The sequence below is a fragment of the Cutaneotrichosporon oleaginosum genome, assembly GCF_008065305.1.
Source record: "Cutaneotrichosporon oleaginosum strain ATCC 20508 chromosome Unknown ATCC20508_contig06, whole genome shotgun sequence".
Lineage (NCBI taxonomy): Eukaryota > Fungi > Basidiomycota > Tremellomycetes > Trichosporonales > Trichosporonaceae > Cutaneotrichosporon > Cutaneotrichosporon oleaginosum.
The window spans coordinates 401,950-418,752 of NW_027072175.1; the positions used below are offsets into that span (position 1 = coordinate 401,950).

The 16,803-nt window shown below is 61.8% G+C and overlaps 9 protein-coding genes across 9 annotated transcripts; 5 read left to right on the top strand and 4 right to left on the bottom strand.

Moving 5' to 3' along the window:
* Positions 1-101: 101 nt before the first annotated feature.
* Positions 102-1,704, top strand: COLE_06588 (uncharacterized protein; the record flags this gene model as incomplete). Its single annotated transcript, XM_018423079.2, has 3 exons — positions 102-580; positions 688-830; positions 866-1,704. The coding sequence occupies 3 exons, from the start codon at positions 102-104 to the stop codon at positions 1,702-1,704; spliced, it is 1,461 nt and encodes a 486-aa protein (XP_018279106.1).
* A 408-nt stretch (positions 1,705-2,112) lies between these two features.
* COLE_06589 (uncharacterized protein) lies at positions 2,113-3,276 on the top strand (the record flags this gene model as incomplete). Its single annotated transcript, XM_018425768.1, has 6 exons — positions 2,113-2,251; positions 2,284-2,448; positions 2,521-2,648; positions 2,680-2,852; positions 2,886-3,033; positions 3,064-3,276. The coding sequence occupies 6 exons, from the start codon at positions 2,113-2,115 to the stop codon at positions 3,274-3,276; spliced, it is 966 nt and encodes a 321-aa protein (XP_018279105.1).
* An 887-nt stretch (positions 3,277-4,163) lies between these two features.
* COLE_06590 (uncharacterized protein) lies at positions 4,164-4,957 on the top strand (the record flags this gene model as incomplete). The annotated part of the gene is made up of 3 exons (XM_018426645.2): positions 4,164-4,295; positions 4,329-4,393; positions 4,432-4,957. 3 exons carry the CDS (start codon positions 4,164-4,166, stop codon positions 4,955-4,957), a joined length of 723 nt encoding a protein of 240 aa, XP_018279104.1.
* Positions 4,958-7,392: 2,435 nt separating this feature from the next.
* On the bottom strand, positions 7,393-8,538 carry COLE_06591 (uncharacterized protein; the record flags this gene model as incomplete). The annotated part of the gene is made up of 1 exon (XM_018421351.2): positions 7,393-8,538. One exon carries the CDS (start codon positions 8,536-8,538, stop codon positions 7,393-7,395), a length of 1,146 nt encoding a protein of 381 aa, XP_018279103.2.
* Positions 8,539-8,896: 358 nt separating this feature from the next.
* On the bottom strand, positions 8,897-10,580 carry COLE_06592 (uncharacterized protein; the record flags this gene model as incomplete). The annotated part of the gene is made up of 3 exons (XM_018421350.2): positions 8,897-10,095; positions 10,133-10,334; positions 10,380-10,580. 3 exons carry the CDS (start codon positions 10,578-10,580, stop codon positions 8,897-8,899), a joined length of 1,602 nt encoding a protein of 533 aa, XP_018279102.1.
* A 660-nt stretch (positions 10,581-11,240) lies between these two features.
* Positions 11,241-12,069, bottom strand: COLE_06593 (uncharacterized protein; the record flags this gene model as incomplete). The annotated part of the gene is made up of 6 exons (XM_065626490.1): positions 11,241-11,347; positions 11,381-11,456; positions 11,491-11,588; positions 11,623-11,746; positions 11,916-11,936; positions 12,025-12,069. 6 exons carry the CDS (start codon positions 12,067-12,069, stop codon positions 11,241-11,243), a joined length of 471 nt encoding a protein of 156 aa, XP_065482184.1.
* A 350-nt stretch (positions 12,070-12,419) lies between these two features.
* COLE_06594 (uncharacterized protein) lies at positions 12,420-13,614 on the top strand (the record flags this gene model as incomplete). The annotated part of the gene is made up of 6 exons (XM_018421349.2): positions 12,420-12,578; positions 12,612-12,729; positions 12,816-13,190; positions 13,245-13,302; positions 13,333-13,422; positions 13,455-13,614. The coding sequence occupies 6 exons, from the start codon at positions 12,420-12,422 to the stop codon at positions 13,612-13,614; spliced, it is 960 nt and encodes a 319-aa protein (XP_018279100.1).
* Positions 13,615-13,728: 114 nt separating this feature from the next.
* On the bottom strand, positions 13,729-14,968 carry COLE_06595 (uncharacterized protein; the record flags this gene model as incomplete). The annotated part of the gene is made up of 4 exons (XM_018425767.2): positions 13,729-14,154; positions 14,200-14,547; positions 14,583-14,899; positions 14,932-14,968. 4 exons carry the CDS (start codon positions 14,966-14,968, stop codon positions 13,729-13,731), a joined length of 1,128 nt encoding a protein of 375 aa, XP_018279099.1.
* Positions 14,969-15,761: 793 nt separating this feature from the next.
* Positions 15,762-16,794, top strand: COLE_06596 (uncharacterized protein; the record flags this gene model as incomplete). The annotated part of the gene is made up of 3 exons (XM_018423078.2): positions 15,762-15,956; positions 16,084-16,326; positions 16,405-16,794. 3 exons carry the CDS (start codon positions 15,762-15,764, stop codon positions 16,792-16,794), a joined length of 828 nt encoding a protein of 275 aa, XP_018279098.1.
* Positions 16,795-16,803: the final 9 nt, after the last annotated feature.

The following is a 16,803-nucleotide window of genomic DNA, read 5'->3' on the forward strand; positions in this document are numbered from 1 at the left end:
CTGGGTCCGAGCTCGGTCTTTCACACCGCCATTCATAACAATAGTTCGCTCAGCCACTCCCACTCCTTCTTCCCCTCAATTCACCTCACCCAGCTCACGCCATGGTCGTCGGCAAGCTGGCCATTGGCCTCGTGGCCTACATGGCCTACAAGGCCTACAAGAAGCAGCAGCAGCAACAGCAACAGCAGCAGTCGGGCGGCGGCGGGCACGGGCACACCATGGCGCTGGCTGGCGGCGCGCTAGCAGGTGGCGCGGCCGCATACGGCGCGCAGCAGCTCAGCGGGCCGAGTCCTGAGCGACAAATGATTATAGATATTCTACGGCAGTGCGTGCAGGATCAGAACATTCAGGCGTTCTATCCGGACCCGCGGGCGCTCGAGGCTATCGCGGACCGGATTATCCAGACCCGCGCGGTTGACCGCATCGAAAACGAGTTCCAGCTACGTACGGCGCGCGCGCTCGACCTTGTCCAGATCGCGCTGTTCGACGTCGTGCTCCTCATTGACGACTCGGGAAGCATGAATGATCGCGCGGTGGGGAACGACCGCAGCCAAGGGACCCGTATCGACGAGCTCAAGCGGTGAGTATCGACATGGCACTTCACGTACACGCACTGCTGCGGTTACGGCCCTGCGCTGTGCGCGGTCAAGCACTGCTCGGCCCCGCCACATCGTTTGCTGACGGCAGGCTGCTCGATCGTGTTGCCTTCGCTTCCTCCCTCCTTGACACCGACGGTTTCGCCATGCGCTTCCTCAACGCCAAGGATGCGCCCAGCAACGTCCGGGACGCCCAGCAGGCGCGCAAGATCGTCGACCACCTCACGTTCAAGTGTAGGCCGGTACTCTTCGCGACAAGCTGACATTAGACATGACGCCGCTCGGCTCGTCGCTGCAAGACAAGGTGCTCCGCCCGCTCGTGGTCAAGCCCGCCCAGTCCGGGTCTCTCAAGAAGCCCGTGTACGTGATCGTGATCACGGACGGTGAGCCCAACAACCAGCGCGAGAAGGACCTGGTCGGCTCGAGCATCATGGAGGCGCGCAATGCCCTCAGCCGCACGCGGTACGGCGCCGACGCGCTCTCGCTGCAGTTCGCGCAGGTCGGCGACGATGTCACTGCTCTTGCATGGCTGCAGGGCCTCGACAAGCACCCGCAGATCGGCGATCTCATCGACCAGACCGCTGGCTATGTGCACGAGGCGGCAGAGTACAACGCCGCGACGGGGGGCACCAGCGCCGAGCCGTTCACGCAGGCGTTCTGGACGCTCAAGATTCTCCTTGGCGGCATTGACTCCGAGTACGACTCCAAGGACGAGGGCCGACACGTGTACCGTGCCGCGGTGGATCAGAGCTGGGCCCAGTCGTGGCAGAATGGCCCGCCCCCGGCGTACGGCGCGCCGCAGCAGCAGTTCGGCGGCGGAGGCGGCGCCTACGGCGCGCCTCAGTCTTACGGCTCTCCTCCTCAAGGGTATGGCCAGCAGCAGCAGTACGGACAGCAGCAGTATGGCGGTGGCGGCTACGGCCAGCCTCAGCAACAATTCAGCGGCGGTGGCGGCTACGGCCAGCCTCCTCAGCAGTACGGCCAGCAGGGTTATGGTCAGCCTCCTCAGCAGGGCTACGGCCAGCAGAACTATGGCGGCCAGCAGTACGGCGGCGCGCCGGGTGGTGCGCCTGGTGGCTACGTCCACCCCGGCTACGGCAACCACTAGGCTGCTGTGCCTCACTCTCTTTTCTTTCAACTCGACACTTCGTTCCAAACTGGTCAGTAGTTTATAAGTCTCTCGCATCGGTCGCATACACGAGAAGATGCGCAGCGTGTGTATGTCATTGGTTCCTTGCGAATGCGCGGGCATGCAAATGCAAGCGTCCGAGGTGTTCGACTCGGAAGCGAATCAAGCTTACACGACGCCGGGTCGCCGAGGCTGACACATGCCGCGCTTAACAAGGACAAGCAGCGAGCGCAGGGCTGTGGGCATGTGTGAGACCATGTGGTTCTGTTCGGCTCATCGAGATCGCCGAAGCTCCGTAATGCTGTCATGTCGTGCGGGGCCGAGAGCCGCCACCACGTCACATTAAATCCCCCACACCGTCTTCTCACCACCCATTCCGCCATCACCATGAGTCCGCTCGTACGCGCCGTCCCCCTACCCTCCGCGCCTGTACCGCAGCGCGCGGTCGATGCCATCGCCGCCGACGCGCACCTCCCCGTCTGCGCGACGTGTGGGACCCAGTTCAGCTCGACGCCCGACGGCATATGTGACGTCATTCCACGGCTGTGTTGACACCAGGCCCATGCTGCGAAGACGAGCGCCAGTGGTATCCCGTTACCGGGCAGGAGTGGACGTCGCTCGCCGAGCTCGCGCAAAGCCGCAAGCACAGTCTTAAGGTCGATACAGAGGACGAGCGCATCGCGTTCATCGAGTGCGAGCCGCCGTTTGCTATCAACCAGACCCGTGGGTAGTCCGCTTTCTCTACCGCCCTTCGTCGTCCTCTTGGTGACTCGCCGGCTCACCAGCTCACCACAGCTATCCTCATCAACACGCATGGTGGGCACTACATCTGGGATTGCCAGGCCCCCTTCACCCCCGCCCTCGCAGGCTACCTCTCAAGCTTGCAGCCTGCCCTTAAGGCCATCGCCATCTCGCACCCCCACGTGAGCCTCTTCTCGGCGCACACTCACGCAGTTCTACTCCACATCGCTCGTGTGGGCTCGCGCCCTAAACGTACCGCTGTACATCTGCGAGACGGACAAGGAGTGGTTCGTCCGCCGCGGCGATATTCAGCATACGGACGAGGTGCGGTTCTGGACCGGCCGCGAAACCCTCGGGCCGGGGGTCACGCTCGTGCAGTGTGGCGGGTAAGTTGAGCGCGTGACGTAGGATTGACGCAGCCACTTCCCCGGCTCGAGCATCTTGCACTGGGACCGCGGGGCTGAGCCCGGCGGCGGACCCAAAACCGGCCTCATCCTGGTCGCTGACACCATGATGGTGCGGATGGACCGGCGCGGGTTCACGTTCATGTGGAGCTACCCGAACATGGTGAGAGTGACCGATGCAGAGCTGAGACAGATCCCCCTCCGCCCAGCGGACGCGGTAGGCGTTGTCGCGGCCATCGATGACCTGGAGTATGGGGCCGCGAGCAGCACGTGGCCGAACCGCATGATCCGGCGTGACGCCAAGGTGTATGCGCACCGCAGCATCGAGCGGTACCTCGACGCGACGGGCTGGGAGCTCGAGGACGGAAAGCTTGGCGGCCGGCTGCGGCCCAAGGCGCGAAAATGAGCCGAGTGTGGCGGAGTGCAGATTGGGCAGCCGCGAAGCGCAGTGTACGAGACTACTGAGCCGTTGTTCGAGTCGTCGACGGAGGTGAGGAGCCAGATGATCGGACGTATGTGAGCACCGATCCCCCATGCAGTTATGCAGACGGTCATTGTTCAAAGGTGCAGGCGGCCACAGGCCACTGCCCGCTTGCCGCGGCTCCTTCCGTTCCTTCCACGGGATATCAGGCAGCTTAGCAGCATTCTCCCGTCCAGGCAGGGCGAGCACGGTGTCCGAGGCGTCTTGAAGAGGCATGGGCGCAATGTAATGCCCTAGCTGTGAATGGTGGGCGCGTGGTGGAGGACAAGTGGAGCAATGGTGAACGGGTAAGGCTCGCTCCGCGCACGGACTCGTTGTCGGTGAGCATAGCCGTCGCGGACCGGATCCCACCGACGGGCCGACTCGCTCACCATCCCATCCTCCAACCGCCTACCGCCACTCAACTCCACTCAGATCGCGTCGGCACGTCGCGACGCGGTCGCTTCTCGCCGCTCATCGATCCCTCCTTGTCTCTCGTCTCCATAAGGCGGAAGGGAGAAAGATACGGGAGATCACGGGTCGTCTGGAGATCGTAGGCGACAGAACAGCCGGAGAAGCAAGACGACGCCACCTAACAAGCGTGACGACCATCTTGACGCCTTTCAGCTCGCGCAACTCGGCAGCTCCAGTGTCCAGTACACAATAGCCAGCCAGCCAGCCAGCCGCCACGCAGCAAAGGAACAACCAGCAGCCAACGGGCAGTGTCTGCAAAGCAACTAGCTTGCTCTTGTTGCAATGTCGCTCATCATCCTCCGTCTTGCCTTCACCGCTGCTACCTCTCGCCCCCACCTCTCCATACACGCATAGCTTCCATGGCGCCTCGCAGCCCCTCATCCACCCCGTCCAAGCCCTCCCTCGCCCCCGCCCGCCCTCCCTCGCTCCCGGCGCCTCCCCCATCCACATCCTCGAGCGAGCGATACCCCGGAACCATGCTCCTCTGCTCCGTGCGCCCCGCCTTCCTCTCAATCTGACTCCAGTGCTGCGGCCAGCAAACCGTCGACCCCGCCCCCTCCATACCCGCCCCGTTGAGCCCTTCAGAGTGGTACGCATTCCGCACCAGGCTTCTCCCACTGACACCAGCGTTCCCTCCTGCTTTCCTCGTCGCCAGCGGCCGCGCCGCCGCCCCACCTCCCCCCCTCCGCCGAGCAGCCACAGCCTCGTCCCGCCTACCCGCCTCGGCCGCTGGCGCCTCCAGTTTCGCGCCCGTGTTCGCCTCCAAGCTGCCCGGCTCGCTCAGGTCGCCCGATGGCGTCGCATGGCCGCCGAAAACATCGTTCTGAACGTTGTTCCACCTGACACCGAACCGGAAGATACGCCGCGGATCGATGATGCACCGGTCATCCCCGCCCCGCGGTGGCGCCTCGCCGCCCTCCCCGTACGCTTCCGCCTCCCCGCCATGCCGAGCGTAACCAGCCTTCTCCGCCGGCGCTCGGACGCGTCCAATGATCCCGACCCGGACCCCGGGGCTCTCGAGCTTCCGCCTCACAACGACTACGCAGGAAGCGAAATTACATGCCAGACGCGTCGGACGAGTCTCGATTACGACGCATTCGGACCCACCATTGCCGACCGCATGAAGCGCCAGCCACGTCGGAATAGCTGGTAGCGAACAGTTCTCAGCATCCATGATGTACCACTAGTGTTTGTAATCGTCATGCATTGAGCTTGTGTACGCAGAATAAGCATGAGTGAGCAGTGGCGTGCACAGGAGCACAGTTTCAGCGGGACAACAGAACTGACGCCTCTGTGTCGCGTGCCGTGTTTAGCTCGTTGCAATCACCATCGCTCCACGTCACCTCGCCGTCATCGCCCGCGCGCGCGCTCGCGCGGCAACACACAACGACCTTCCTCCAAAGGAATGCGATGGCTGCGGAGGCGGGGAGGGCGCAACGCTGAGCTTCACACGCACAGCTTGCCCCTGCGGATCGCCGCGCAATCGCGCGCGCACCTCATTCATCTTCTCCCCTCATCATCACTGAACTTCCTTGCGTCAACAGATGCTTTCTCATCATCACCAGGCATCACCGAGCCGATCACAATGTCCCGCGCTGTTCCCAATCCTCCAGCGCCGACTGTCACGGCATCGGTGAGCTTAGCCGAGCCGAGCCGAGGATCCGAGGAAGACATCGCTGACCGACCAGCCCGCGCCGTCGCGCCCCGATCGTGCAATGTCCCCGGAACCCCCCGAGTTCAGCTGTGGCGGCCCGTGAGTAACCGTCAAGTCCACCATACTGCAAAGTACTCGCAGTGCGAGAGCACGGCCAACGGAGCAAGGCACAGAAGGCATGGGAGGGGTGAGCAGGGAGGGGAGGTGTTGTCTGAGGCGGAGAGAAGGTGGAGAGAGAGAAGCAAAGCAGAGGAACATGGCCTGGTCGATGCGAAGCCCAATCGGCCAGCTTGCAGCCGACGAATCAGTCAATGACCAGGCCGGCCAGGAGAAGCAGAGCACACCGAGCCCGAAGTCAATCGCCTGGGCAGTCCGGCAATCCCAGTCCCTGCGCTCATGCCAGCTGCATCACCTGGTGCCTGCGACACCACCTCGGCTGGGTCGCGCACTGGATCCTGCGCGCGCATCTCGAGTGGGTCTTCTGGCGCGCCCATCGTCGCCGCCGCCGGATGCGCCAGCGTCCCCCGCTTGAGCACATCGACACGCACGAAGCCCTCGAGCGGCTGCATGCCGAAGTCGCAGCCCGGGTGTAGCAGCCCGAATGTGGCGGCGGGGGTATATCCGCTCCGGCCCCGCACGGCCGCCACCGCCCCCCGCCCGCCGCGCGGCGCTTGTGCGCGTCGCCGCCGCGAATTCGCGAACCGAACCAGACCCCTGTACGCAACCCCGATGCAGCTCTCGGGCTTGGGCTCGGCCCAAGCACGTCGAGGCACGGCGCACAGAAGGGTTCGTGTTGTTTTCTTGGGCTCTGCCCTTCTTCCGTATGGCGCAGGTCTCGTGCCACCCTTCTCCCGGCCTCGGTCTCGCTAACTTCAGTGCTCAGCCCGAGGAAGCTCACCTGGCCTTCTGTAAAGCCAGTGGTGGTGGCTATGGGCTGGTCAGAAACAGATATAAGGGCCCGAGTTGACGCTCTCATCCTCATCACAGCAACTTCATCACCACTACAATCACCACCACTCTCAACAAACACCCTCATCCTTTAAACATAAACAACATGGTCGCCGACGTGAGTTGTCCTTTCCATTGTCCTGCATTTCTTTCACCCTTCTTCACTTCCTCTCCTACTTTTTCTCGCTCCTCAACTGGTTCAGTTGTTTTTACGAACTATACCGATCATCTACTCCTTGCTTCCCGATCTCCTTGTGTCCATATCCGCTCACACCAGATTACCCTCGTCAACAACTGCGGTGGCTCCTGCTCCACTTGCAACTGCAGTGGCTCTTGGTGAGCACTTGGACAGGCGGCCAACAAAACTGACACCAGCTCGGGCTGCGGCTGCTGCTAAGCGTCGCATGCAGTCAGCGTTCCGCGATGTCCAGCCCGTGGGCGCTTTACAGTAAGAAGTTGTTTGTAGTGAAGGAATGGAACGAATCCAGTCCCTGTCACGAGTCGTGTTGATTCACGACTAATTGTTGCAATATCATCGAAATTCCTCGCAGCTTCTTCGCTTGGCAGCGACTTTCTTCCGACAATCGGCAACTTTCGCTTTCTTCTCCTTATTATATCGCCATTAAGAACTTGGCTCAAGCTGGGTGTCGGATGCCAAGTGAGGCGGAGCGATGTTGGCACTGTGGACTCTTTAGCCTGTCGTCGCAACTCATCGCCCGTCGCATTCTTTAATATCACCCTCCATCAAAAACAGCTGCTCTGTTCCTTAGCTTCGCTCGCTGCTTGCACTGTTCTAGCTCTCCGCTGCTTCCCTCAAGCAGTTTAATTGCTAAGCAGCACTGCTGTGAGCTCGGCTCCCGCCAAGCTTGGAACGACGCGTGTGCGTCTTCATACCACATCCCGCTCACTTCTCTCCAGATGTAGCTCATGTCCGCTCACAAGACGTCACCTCGCTTCTAATTACATGTACGTACGTGTCTATTCATTTACTTACAAGCCCGCAGCTCCTCCATCAACCACTTACGCCATCCCGCGTCAGCAAGAATATGCCGCACGCGGGCCTCGAGCCATTCAGTGTTCCCCCAAAATCCCCAACTTGCCTGGAAGCGACACCAGTCGACGAGCGCCGTCTCCCAGTGTCGCACCATTTCGCTCCACGCATACTCTGCCTCGCGCCCTGCCTTGCCCGCACGCTGCGCGCGCAACACTTCGTCACGGTACCGTTCCAGCAGCACCTGCTCGCCAGCCTGCATGCCGAGGGCGTGCGGGACGTCGTTGGCCAGCATGTCTTCGGGCACGGAGCACGTGAAAAGCTTGGCGAGGTCGCAGACGCCGAGGCCGAGCCCGACATACTGGAAGTCGAAGAAGGCGACTGCATCGCCCTTCCGCGTCGTGAACAGGTTCTCTGACTTGACGTCGCCGTGGATCACGCTCTCTGCGGCTCTCCCGCTCGGCGTAAGGACGGCTGCGACGGCATCGGCGACGCTGCAGCCCAGCGCATCGTCTCGGGCGCAGAATGCCGCGTTCCACTCCGAATCGCTGTCCGCCAGGTCGGCGAGCTCACCCCGCCGCGTAGCGAGGTATGTGTACCCGCCATTCAGCCAGAGCTTTGACCCGCCCGGGCCGCGTTCGCGCCGCCTCGCCTCCTCCAGCGGCGGGAGGAGGTAGCCTCCAAGCTCGTGGCGCCCGACGGCGCCTCGAGAGGCGCCGTGGAAGCGCGCGAGCCAGTCGAGCGCGGCGTGCACCGCCGTTTCGGAGAGCACGCCCCGCTTCCCCCCCGCAACGGGGTAGTCGGGCCGGAGGTCCGAAAGGAGCATGGCTGTGACGCCTTGCAGCTGGTCTGCGCCGGGGCGGCCTTCCATGCCGTGTGTCGAGGCGAGGCAGTGCGCGACAGGCACGTCCAGCGTCGGCGCGACGGTTGCGTAGAACGCCTGCTCGACTTCGTAGCTCAGCAACTTGCGCACGTGTCCTTCGTCGTTCCCTGGCGGCGGCGAGATGAGCTTGAGGACATACCGCGACGTGTCCCGAGACGAGGAGGAGCGCGCGGTCACAAACACGATCTGCCCGTACCCCGCCCACAGCGTCTGCAGGGGCGTGCATGAGACGAGCTCCTGGCCGAGCCAGCCGAGCATGATGTCCGCGACCTCGCGGGGCCCGGTCGCGGCCGAGGGGCGCGGGCGGGGCTGCCGTCAGCGGACGTGCGGGGGCGCTGCCTTACTCTGGCCGGCATGGCGATGGAGAGAAGTGTGTGATGGTGCGGTGGCCAGCCTCCACCGAGGACAGGTGAAGTGGAGAGTCAAGACGCATTAGCGGAACCAAACACCTGAATCAATTGGAGATTTGGGCCGTATGCTCAAACGGGTGGCACCACAGATGCGACGATGGGAGGCTTCTGCGCGTTCTGCGACATAGGGGTATATGTGCCAAAGTTGGCTAGTGCAGTGCATCAACACCACACACGAAAACTTTCATAAATATGATCATAGTCACCTATGTCGCATCCGCCGCCTGCATCTCCCATACCTCGAGGCGCTCAACCCGCGCCAGCCCCTTGTGCTCGTACTCCACCCCCGTAGCCTCCTTAGGCGAGTACACGCGTGTCGAGAGTGCGAACCGGTCGTTTGCAAATACCTCGAGCACGTCGGCGTCCAGGAATATTATCATCTGGAGCTTCTCGATCTCCGGCATGCGGAGGAGGGTGAAGCGACCCTCCTCCGTGCTCTTCCGGATGTCGGGTTGCGCATTTGAGTGCTCGCGCACAACCCGTATCACCTCCGCTTGAGGAGAGAAGATGATGCTCGTATGCACAGTTCTTGAGCAGCGCACACGCAGCTCCACCGCCTCAGTCTCGTCCGTGATCTCTACCTCGAGGTTGATGGCCATCGTGAGCGGGGCGTCGAGCTGCAATTTCGGGCCGCCCGTCGCCGAGGCGACGCGCTCTCCTCGTAGGTTGGCGAGCTCTGTCACCGGGCGCATGCCGAGCGTTACCACCTCGCCGGAGGGTAAACGCTCAAAGCACCCCACGTCCTCGATTTTGCTTGCGAGGGCGCTTGCAACACCAGCATAGGACGCGAGGAACAACTCGCGCGGCACGCCGAGACATCCCGTCCACCCCCGCTTGGCAAGAATCGCGTCCGGCAGCTCCTCGTCCATTAGCCAGCCCCAGAGGATGTGCCGTCCCTTGTGCTCGAACGTGTTGAACGCGTACAGCGCGCCCCAGTCGACCACGCCCGCGGCGCTTCTCTGCATGCCCACCTCGTTCCCCTCAGACGCAAGAGTACCCATTACCCAAGGGGCGCGTCGCACACGTGCCTCCCCGAAGCGGGGTACGCCGCCCTCGCTGCCCGTGACCAGCACTTCGCGCTCGATCCTTCCAGCCGCGAGCGTGAGGAAATTGGTACATTCGAGGTTGACGCCGAGGTCGCCGCCCCAGAGGCCTGTCTTGTAGGAGGGGAAGGTGATGGGACTGAGGTACGTCCACGCGGTCATGTCTGCGGGGTCGACATCGTAAAGGAACACGCAAGGGCCGATGTCCCGGATACCGCCGGAGATGAGACCGTACAGCCGCCCCGTTGTCCCCCGCGCGCGATCCATCGCTGGCCACGGCGCGAGGAAAGGGTCGCGGAAGCCCGTGACGTCAAGCCCCACCGGCTCCTCGGGGAGCACGGGGTTGGCGGAGTGCTTCGTCCCTGCTGTCAGCGCCCCCTATCAGTGGTGCAATCGCACAAGTGACGCCGCCATCCTCAGAGGTGGCGAGAGCGAGCCCCTCACATCCCCTCGTATAAGGCTTGTCGTAGTGAATCGGGACGGCGCACACGTTCGTATAAACAACCGTGAGGCCGTCCTCGCCTTTCGGCCCCGCAGGCCAGAAGCAGCCCGTGAACACGCCCTCCTTGTCGTACGCTGTGTCCGGCGCAATCACAGGCGTCTGCAGTCAGTACCGCGAGCTCGCCCGGACGGTCAAGGGTCTCACCTCTGCGTGCGTCCAGCGCAGCAAGTCGCGGCTCGTCGCGTGCCCCCATGCGATGCGGTCCCAGCGATGACTGTGCGGTGTCCACTGGTAGAAGAGGTGGAAGAGTCCGGTCCGGGGGTCGAAGCCTGGCGCGCAGGGGTCGTTCATCCATCCCCGCGGGGCGATGAAGTGGTATACTGGCCGGCTTGACATGTCTGCCATTTTGGTGGGCGGTGACTATGCATGTTGGGTTGTTGGAGAGATGGGACGCGTTCATGTAGAGAGAGGGTGACGATGTCGGGCCGAGGGTCCGAGATGGAGAGATTAGGGGCCCGGGATGATCGGACATTCCTCCGCATCTGGTGGGTATATGCGCAAGGATGCTTATATTCGAGACGACTCATACGATCTTTGTTCTAATAGGTATGCAGGAGTTGCAGAAAGGTGAAAGGCTCGCACGAGGGTGGAGAGGCCATGTTCGTGTTTATATACGCAACTTTCTTCATCCCATCAGCAATTCCAATTGCCCTATGGCTCAGTTGGCTAGCGCGTGGAGCTGTTACGAATATTCGCAACAACTCCGAGGTCCACGGTTCGAGCCCGTGTGGGGCAGGATTTGCTTTTGCAATTCATCACCCTTTCTTTTGGTTATGCGAGTCCTGAACGATGTGCGCGTCAGCACTGTGAGCTGTGGGAGGTTGAACTCTCTGGCAAGAGATACTTGCACATGTGCGTAGTCATCTACTGCGGGGGGGGCGCGAGTCGGGTCAGTGTTTGCCTGAGAGGATACACCGAGAGTACACCCAGTACGATGGTCGAGGTAGTCAGCCGCAAGGGTAGTAAGAGGCCAAAAATCGAACGCTACTTGATGCCATACCATCTCTATGATTGCGGGATGCCGAGCCTTGTCAGGCTGGCTGTGATATTCCGTTCTGTACCATCGCCGAGCGTGATGCGTAACACCTTCTTCAGCTCGCCCAGAAGCTCCTCTGCCGTCAGCGTCCCCCTGTGCTCAAGCTCACCAGCTTGCCCTAATGCTTCCTTGTACTCCCGATTAGCCACTACCATCTCGGCCTGCAGTTCCTCGAGTCGTGTCGCCTGCCGTCAACTTCACTACATGTGGCCCACCTACGCGGACACCGCTGTCGTCCTTGCTGGGAAGCGCGGCAATGAGCGTTTCGATATCCTTTGCGCGCCGGACGATATCGCTAACAAACTGCTCGATCGCGGCTGCGGTCAGATGGCGAAGGGCAGGCGGGCTCACCGCGGTAGTCCTTTCTTCGCGCGGCCTGGGTCGTGTGTAGTGTTGTCGGTATCGCTGTCGAGGTTTGCTCAAACTGCGTGCGGTGTGTTATGTACTCGATCGAGGAGGCGGTGATGGTTAGGAGCTGGTGTGAGTGGGGGAGAGCAAGATGGAGGGAGTGGGGAGGGAAGGAAGAAAAGATAAAGCCGGAAAGGTATCACGAGACAGCACGATCAGAACAAAGGAGATGAGGAGGAGGAGGGCGTCTCGACGCGCGCGGAGGAGCCCTCATATCGCCTCGAGGCACTACTCACATCTAGTATGGCATCTTGCAGCTGTCGTCAGCGCTTCGGCCCTCCCTCGTCCAGCGCACCTGAGTAATCCTGTCCTGTTGTCAGCCATTGCTGTCTCTCGGCACCTCCCCCTCCCCCAACGCACCATGTCAGTTGAAAGTTCCGCACTGAGCATTGCGCGCTCGAGCCATCGCACAGCGGGGGCTGGGGTAAGCTACGACGGTGGAGACGTCGAGGGTACGATATTGATAGACGTACGAGGCGAGTGCCAATGCGGCGGATGAAATGGGATGGCGGAGAGAGTGGAGGCAAACTGAATGCGGCGTCAACAATCGGCTTTGGCCACCCAACCAAACAGCCATCCTGCTCCTTCCTCCGTTCCATTGTCATCGCCGGAACTCAACTCGCCGACTCCCGACCCCGTCGCATGCTCATTGCGTCTGACTGACGGTGTCGCTGCCCTTACCCCGCCTACATACCTTACTGCACGTCGCCCCGTCGCGTGCACCATTGTCCCCTCCCACCATGTCCCGCTCACACGCGGTCGACGTGTATGACCAGCTCGCCGCCCTTCTCTCGCCGCCCGGCGCGTATCCGGCCGCGCGATATCGCTCTTCCTCGGAGATCGCGGATGGGCTCAAGCGTATCCGCCGCATTATCCTCACGGAGGGCATCCCCGAGCCGGTGCGCACACCGCCTTGTCCGAGCTAACGACAGGAAGGTCGGCCATCGCTCCGTCCCCGCATCTGGAAACTTATGCTCAAGGTTGACCACCTCGGAGCGGAAGACTACCTGCGATTCGTGGGCCTTGGCCCTAGCTCTGTCTCATTGAAGAGTACGTCTCTCCCCCTCCCATCTTCCTCTGTGCTCGCCCATTCATCCTGGACGGTTTCGTCCACCCAGACGGTTCGCTCATCCCAGTCAAGGAAGACACAAACCGTACTTTCCGCACCGACAGTCTCTTCCAGGGCCGCGTACAAGAGGCCATGCTCATCCGTCTCCTCGAGGCGTTCGCATGGAAGTCACAGTGTAGCGGCGAGCGGAGTTTCACCTACGTGCAGGGAATGAACGCGCTGGCCGCGCCGTTCCTGTACGTCATGCCGTCGCAGCTCGAGGCATACGCATGCTTTGCTGCGCTCGTCGAGCGCGGTGTACCCCAGTTCGTACTCGGCACCAACACTGAAGGCGCGATACGCGGCGCCGAGATCCTCGACAAATGTCTCCGCATCGTCGATCCGGAGTTGTACGAGCACCTGCGGGACTGTCATCTCACAGGGCAAATCTACGCGTTTCCATGTGAGTGGAGACGAGAGGCGGACGCGAGAAGATGAAAGAGAGCACTGACATCAGCCGTGCTGACCATGTGTGCGTGTACGCCACCCCTTGAGGAGGTTATCCGGCTCTGGGAGTGAGTCTCGGCATGGGTGCGCTGACATAGCTTCCTGCTAGCATTTGGAGTCCACCTCAACATCCTGTGTATCATCGCACAACTGCTGCTTATCCGTGAAGACCTTATGGCGTCCAAGTCGTGCGTCTGAAGCAGAACGAGCTCACACCCAGACCCATGAAGCTCCTGCGCACATTCCCGCCACTCAAGGCGCGGGCTGTCATAGGAATCACGCTCGCGCTCGTCAAGGACATCCCCGAGGACGTGTACAAGGAGCTCGTGGCGCACCCTGTGCATCCTGTGCACATAGCGCCGCTGCCACCGGGAATGTAGGCGCGCGGGGTGCGATTTTGTCAACGACGTATCAGCTGTAAACTAGATGCACTGTATGACTAGGCCGCGGTCCGAAACAGTCACATACTATCGCTACATTGTGTCATTTGCCTCCTAAAAGTGCGTCTCCGGCAGCGTCCACACGCCATCCTTGGCCACAGCCCACCCGCCGAACTTGAACTCGCCCTGCTCGTCGCGCCCGCGCCGGCTCTCGAGCGTCATCTCCACGTCGGCCTTAAGACTCTTGAAGAAGTCATTCAGGCCGTACTTCGGCTCCCAGCCAATCTTGCGCGAGCGCACGCCCCGGCCCCGCGAGTTTGACCCCAGGAACGTGCTGCCGTTGTAGTACTTCCCTAGCTCGTCCTTGCTGAGTGGCTCAGGCGCTGCGCTGCCGACGAGTCCGCGCGTCTCGAGCTCGCGTCCAATCGCCTCTGCGGCGTCGCGGATGACGTACTCTCCATTCTCGCCGATGAAGTACTGCGGCTCGGTGGGGTTGGTCTCGTCCGTGAGCGAGTGCTTGTACACGAGTCCGAAGAGGTCCTGGGGTCAGCGGGGAGCTCGCCATCAAATGCGTGATGCACTCACAGCCTGGTCGTCCGTGTGTACGATGTTCCAGATATTCTTGCCTGGCCCGACGGTGGTGGCGCGGCCGCGGGCCGCACTCACGCGGATGAGGTAAGGCATCTGCTGGGACTGAGGGTTCGCGAGGCCGGCGCGGACAAACGCGTTGTCCGCGATTCCGAAGATGGTGCTGGGCGCCACGATGTAGGCGCGCACATGCCCGGCCTCGGCGGCGCGCTCGATCGCCAGATCCACGCTGCGGTGCAGCTGCGTGTCTGGGAGAGTCGAGAGGGCATGCCACGGCGGAACCTGGGTCGTGTCCGCCAGGTAGTCGGTGTAGATCTTGTCGCCGGCGTACTCGCCGTCTGCGGTCTGGGGTTAACGAGGGAGGTGGGAAGGCTGCTCACGTCTGAAAGCACGCCGGTGCCGCTGGTGTGGATGAGGACGGCACGCTCGCCGCTCTCACGCGTCCGGCGCGCCATGCCGCGCAGGATGGCAGCGGTCTCTGCCTCGCCGTCTGCATTGGCTGTGTTCACGACCATGTCATGCTTGCTCGCCTGGTCCTCGAGGAGGGGGAGATCCTCCATGCTGCCGTGGACGGGGGTGATGCGGCTGTCGATGCGCGTGAAACCCGCGCCCTTAGATGCATCACGAACGAGGACGGAGACGCGCGCGGTCTTATCGGCCTTCAGGATGCGGTCGAGCGCCTGCGCGCCGATGAAGCCTGTGTGAGGAGTGACGGCGGGGAAGACGCACCAGTAGCACCGATGAAGAAGATGGATTTAGGTGACATGGTGGTGAGAGTGTCGTCAAGTATGAGTGTCGTCAAGCCGACGTCGCCGCTTCTTATATGTCTGAACAGGCAGCAGACGGAGAATCGTGAGACAAGTTGTAGGGTGACTTGCTCTTCCGCAATAAAATGACGTCTTTGCTCATGTCATGTCTACATACCACCCCAAAATCACCTTGACGCAACCTTTTCCACAGCTGCACCCCCGCGTCGTGCATGATGCAAGCGACGCTCACTTGGCGAACTAACGTCACGAGTACCCTCGAAGATGAGAACTGGCAAGGGAGGGGAAGTGCATTTGGAAGAAGAGTTGTAATGAAGTGCGGACATGACTGGCGACTCGGGAGAGCGGAAGGAAGGCCCGCCCGCCTGCCAGGCGATTCAGCATGCGAAACCGGGTGGTTCTCGATACGGCTTTTACCGACTGCGGCGCAGGCCGACAGGCCGACAGCCTCTGCTCACACCCCCGAGTCCCAATCCCGCGTCTCTCATTATCGTATTGCGCATGCGCAGGCTGGACGTAGAGATCGCAGAGAGTCCCGGCTTTCTAACACCTGCGCCGCAGATATGCCGCAACGGCACAGTCATGCCGTGTACTGTATGCTCAGACAGCTGGTCACAAGCGGGAGTGAAGAATCGCCTGTGCAGTGCCTGACCCGATCGCGGGTATGGACCGCGGACCAGGGCGCGTCGTGTCACCTTGCCGCTGCTGACAATAATCTTCATCTCTCCATCGCTTCTGACTTGACACTCCCTCACACACTCTCTTTCCACTCACACCTCCTCTTCGCTGACAATGGCCATCCCCGCGCCCCTCCGTAATCGCAAGGTCCTCGACAAGGTCGGGACAATGCTCGCCGTCCGCGTCGCTGCGACCGCTGTGACCAAGCAGCTCGACATCACCAACGCCGACACGATCCGCTACGTCCGCGTCGTCTACCTTCTTATCCAGCTCGCATCGGTGGCTGTGTTCGTCTACGTCCTCATGAAGGTGGGTCTTCCGAGCCGCTGGCGGCAGGAGATAGTGGACGGTGCAATGGTGTTGGTGGAGGAAGGTCCTGGAGGCGACAAATGGGGAGGGGAACAGTGGAGGTTGGCCCGCTCAATGCTGACGCCAGGTCAACGCCAAGAACGACCGTACTGTGATCAAGACCAAGCCATCGCGCACCATCGCACGGATTAAGGCTATCGTCCTGCGCGTGATCACGGGCAAGCAAGTCGAGGACCCGCAGGCGCACGAGCTCCTCACGACTACGGTGTGGGAGCACGATGCGCTGGCTGCCAAGGCGGCGATCAAGGGTGTCGTGCGCAGCGTGGTGTTGATGGGCGGCGTGGCGCTTTTGCTGGGATGGAACAAGATGGTGAGTGGTATGGCAGGAGGGGGAGGCGAGTGATTTATGGAAGGAAGGCGGAGAGTCCTCGAACACCCCTGACCCCAGCTCATCGCACCGTGCATTTCGCAGCCGGTCGCGACGTTCCGTCACGCGCTGTTCCAGCTGCACATTCTCAACGAGAAGCCCGTTGGCGATCTCGCGCGCGAGGCAACACCCGAGCAGCTCGCTGCGGCTGACAAGGCTGCCGCGGAGAAGGAGAAGGCGGCCAACGGTAACGGTCACGCGGCGGGAGACGACGAGCAGGTGAACGGCATCGATGAGAAGGCCGACGTGCTTGACGAGAAGGCGGCCATCAAGAGCGACGTTCCCCTCAGCAAGGCAGTGGGATCGAGTGAGAAGGCGCCTCTCGAGGCTGATATTGCTGGCGCTATCGGCGAAGTCATTGAGGCCATTGCGGGTGCAGGCGCCGGAGGGCCTTGCTGCCACAACTGCTAGGCTGTAGAT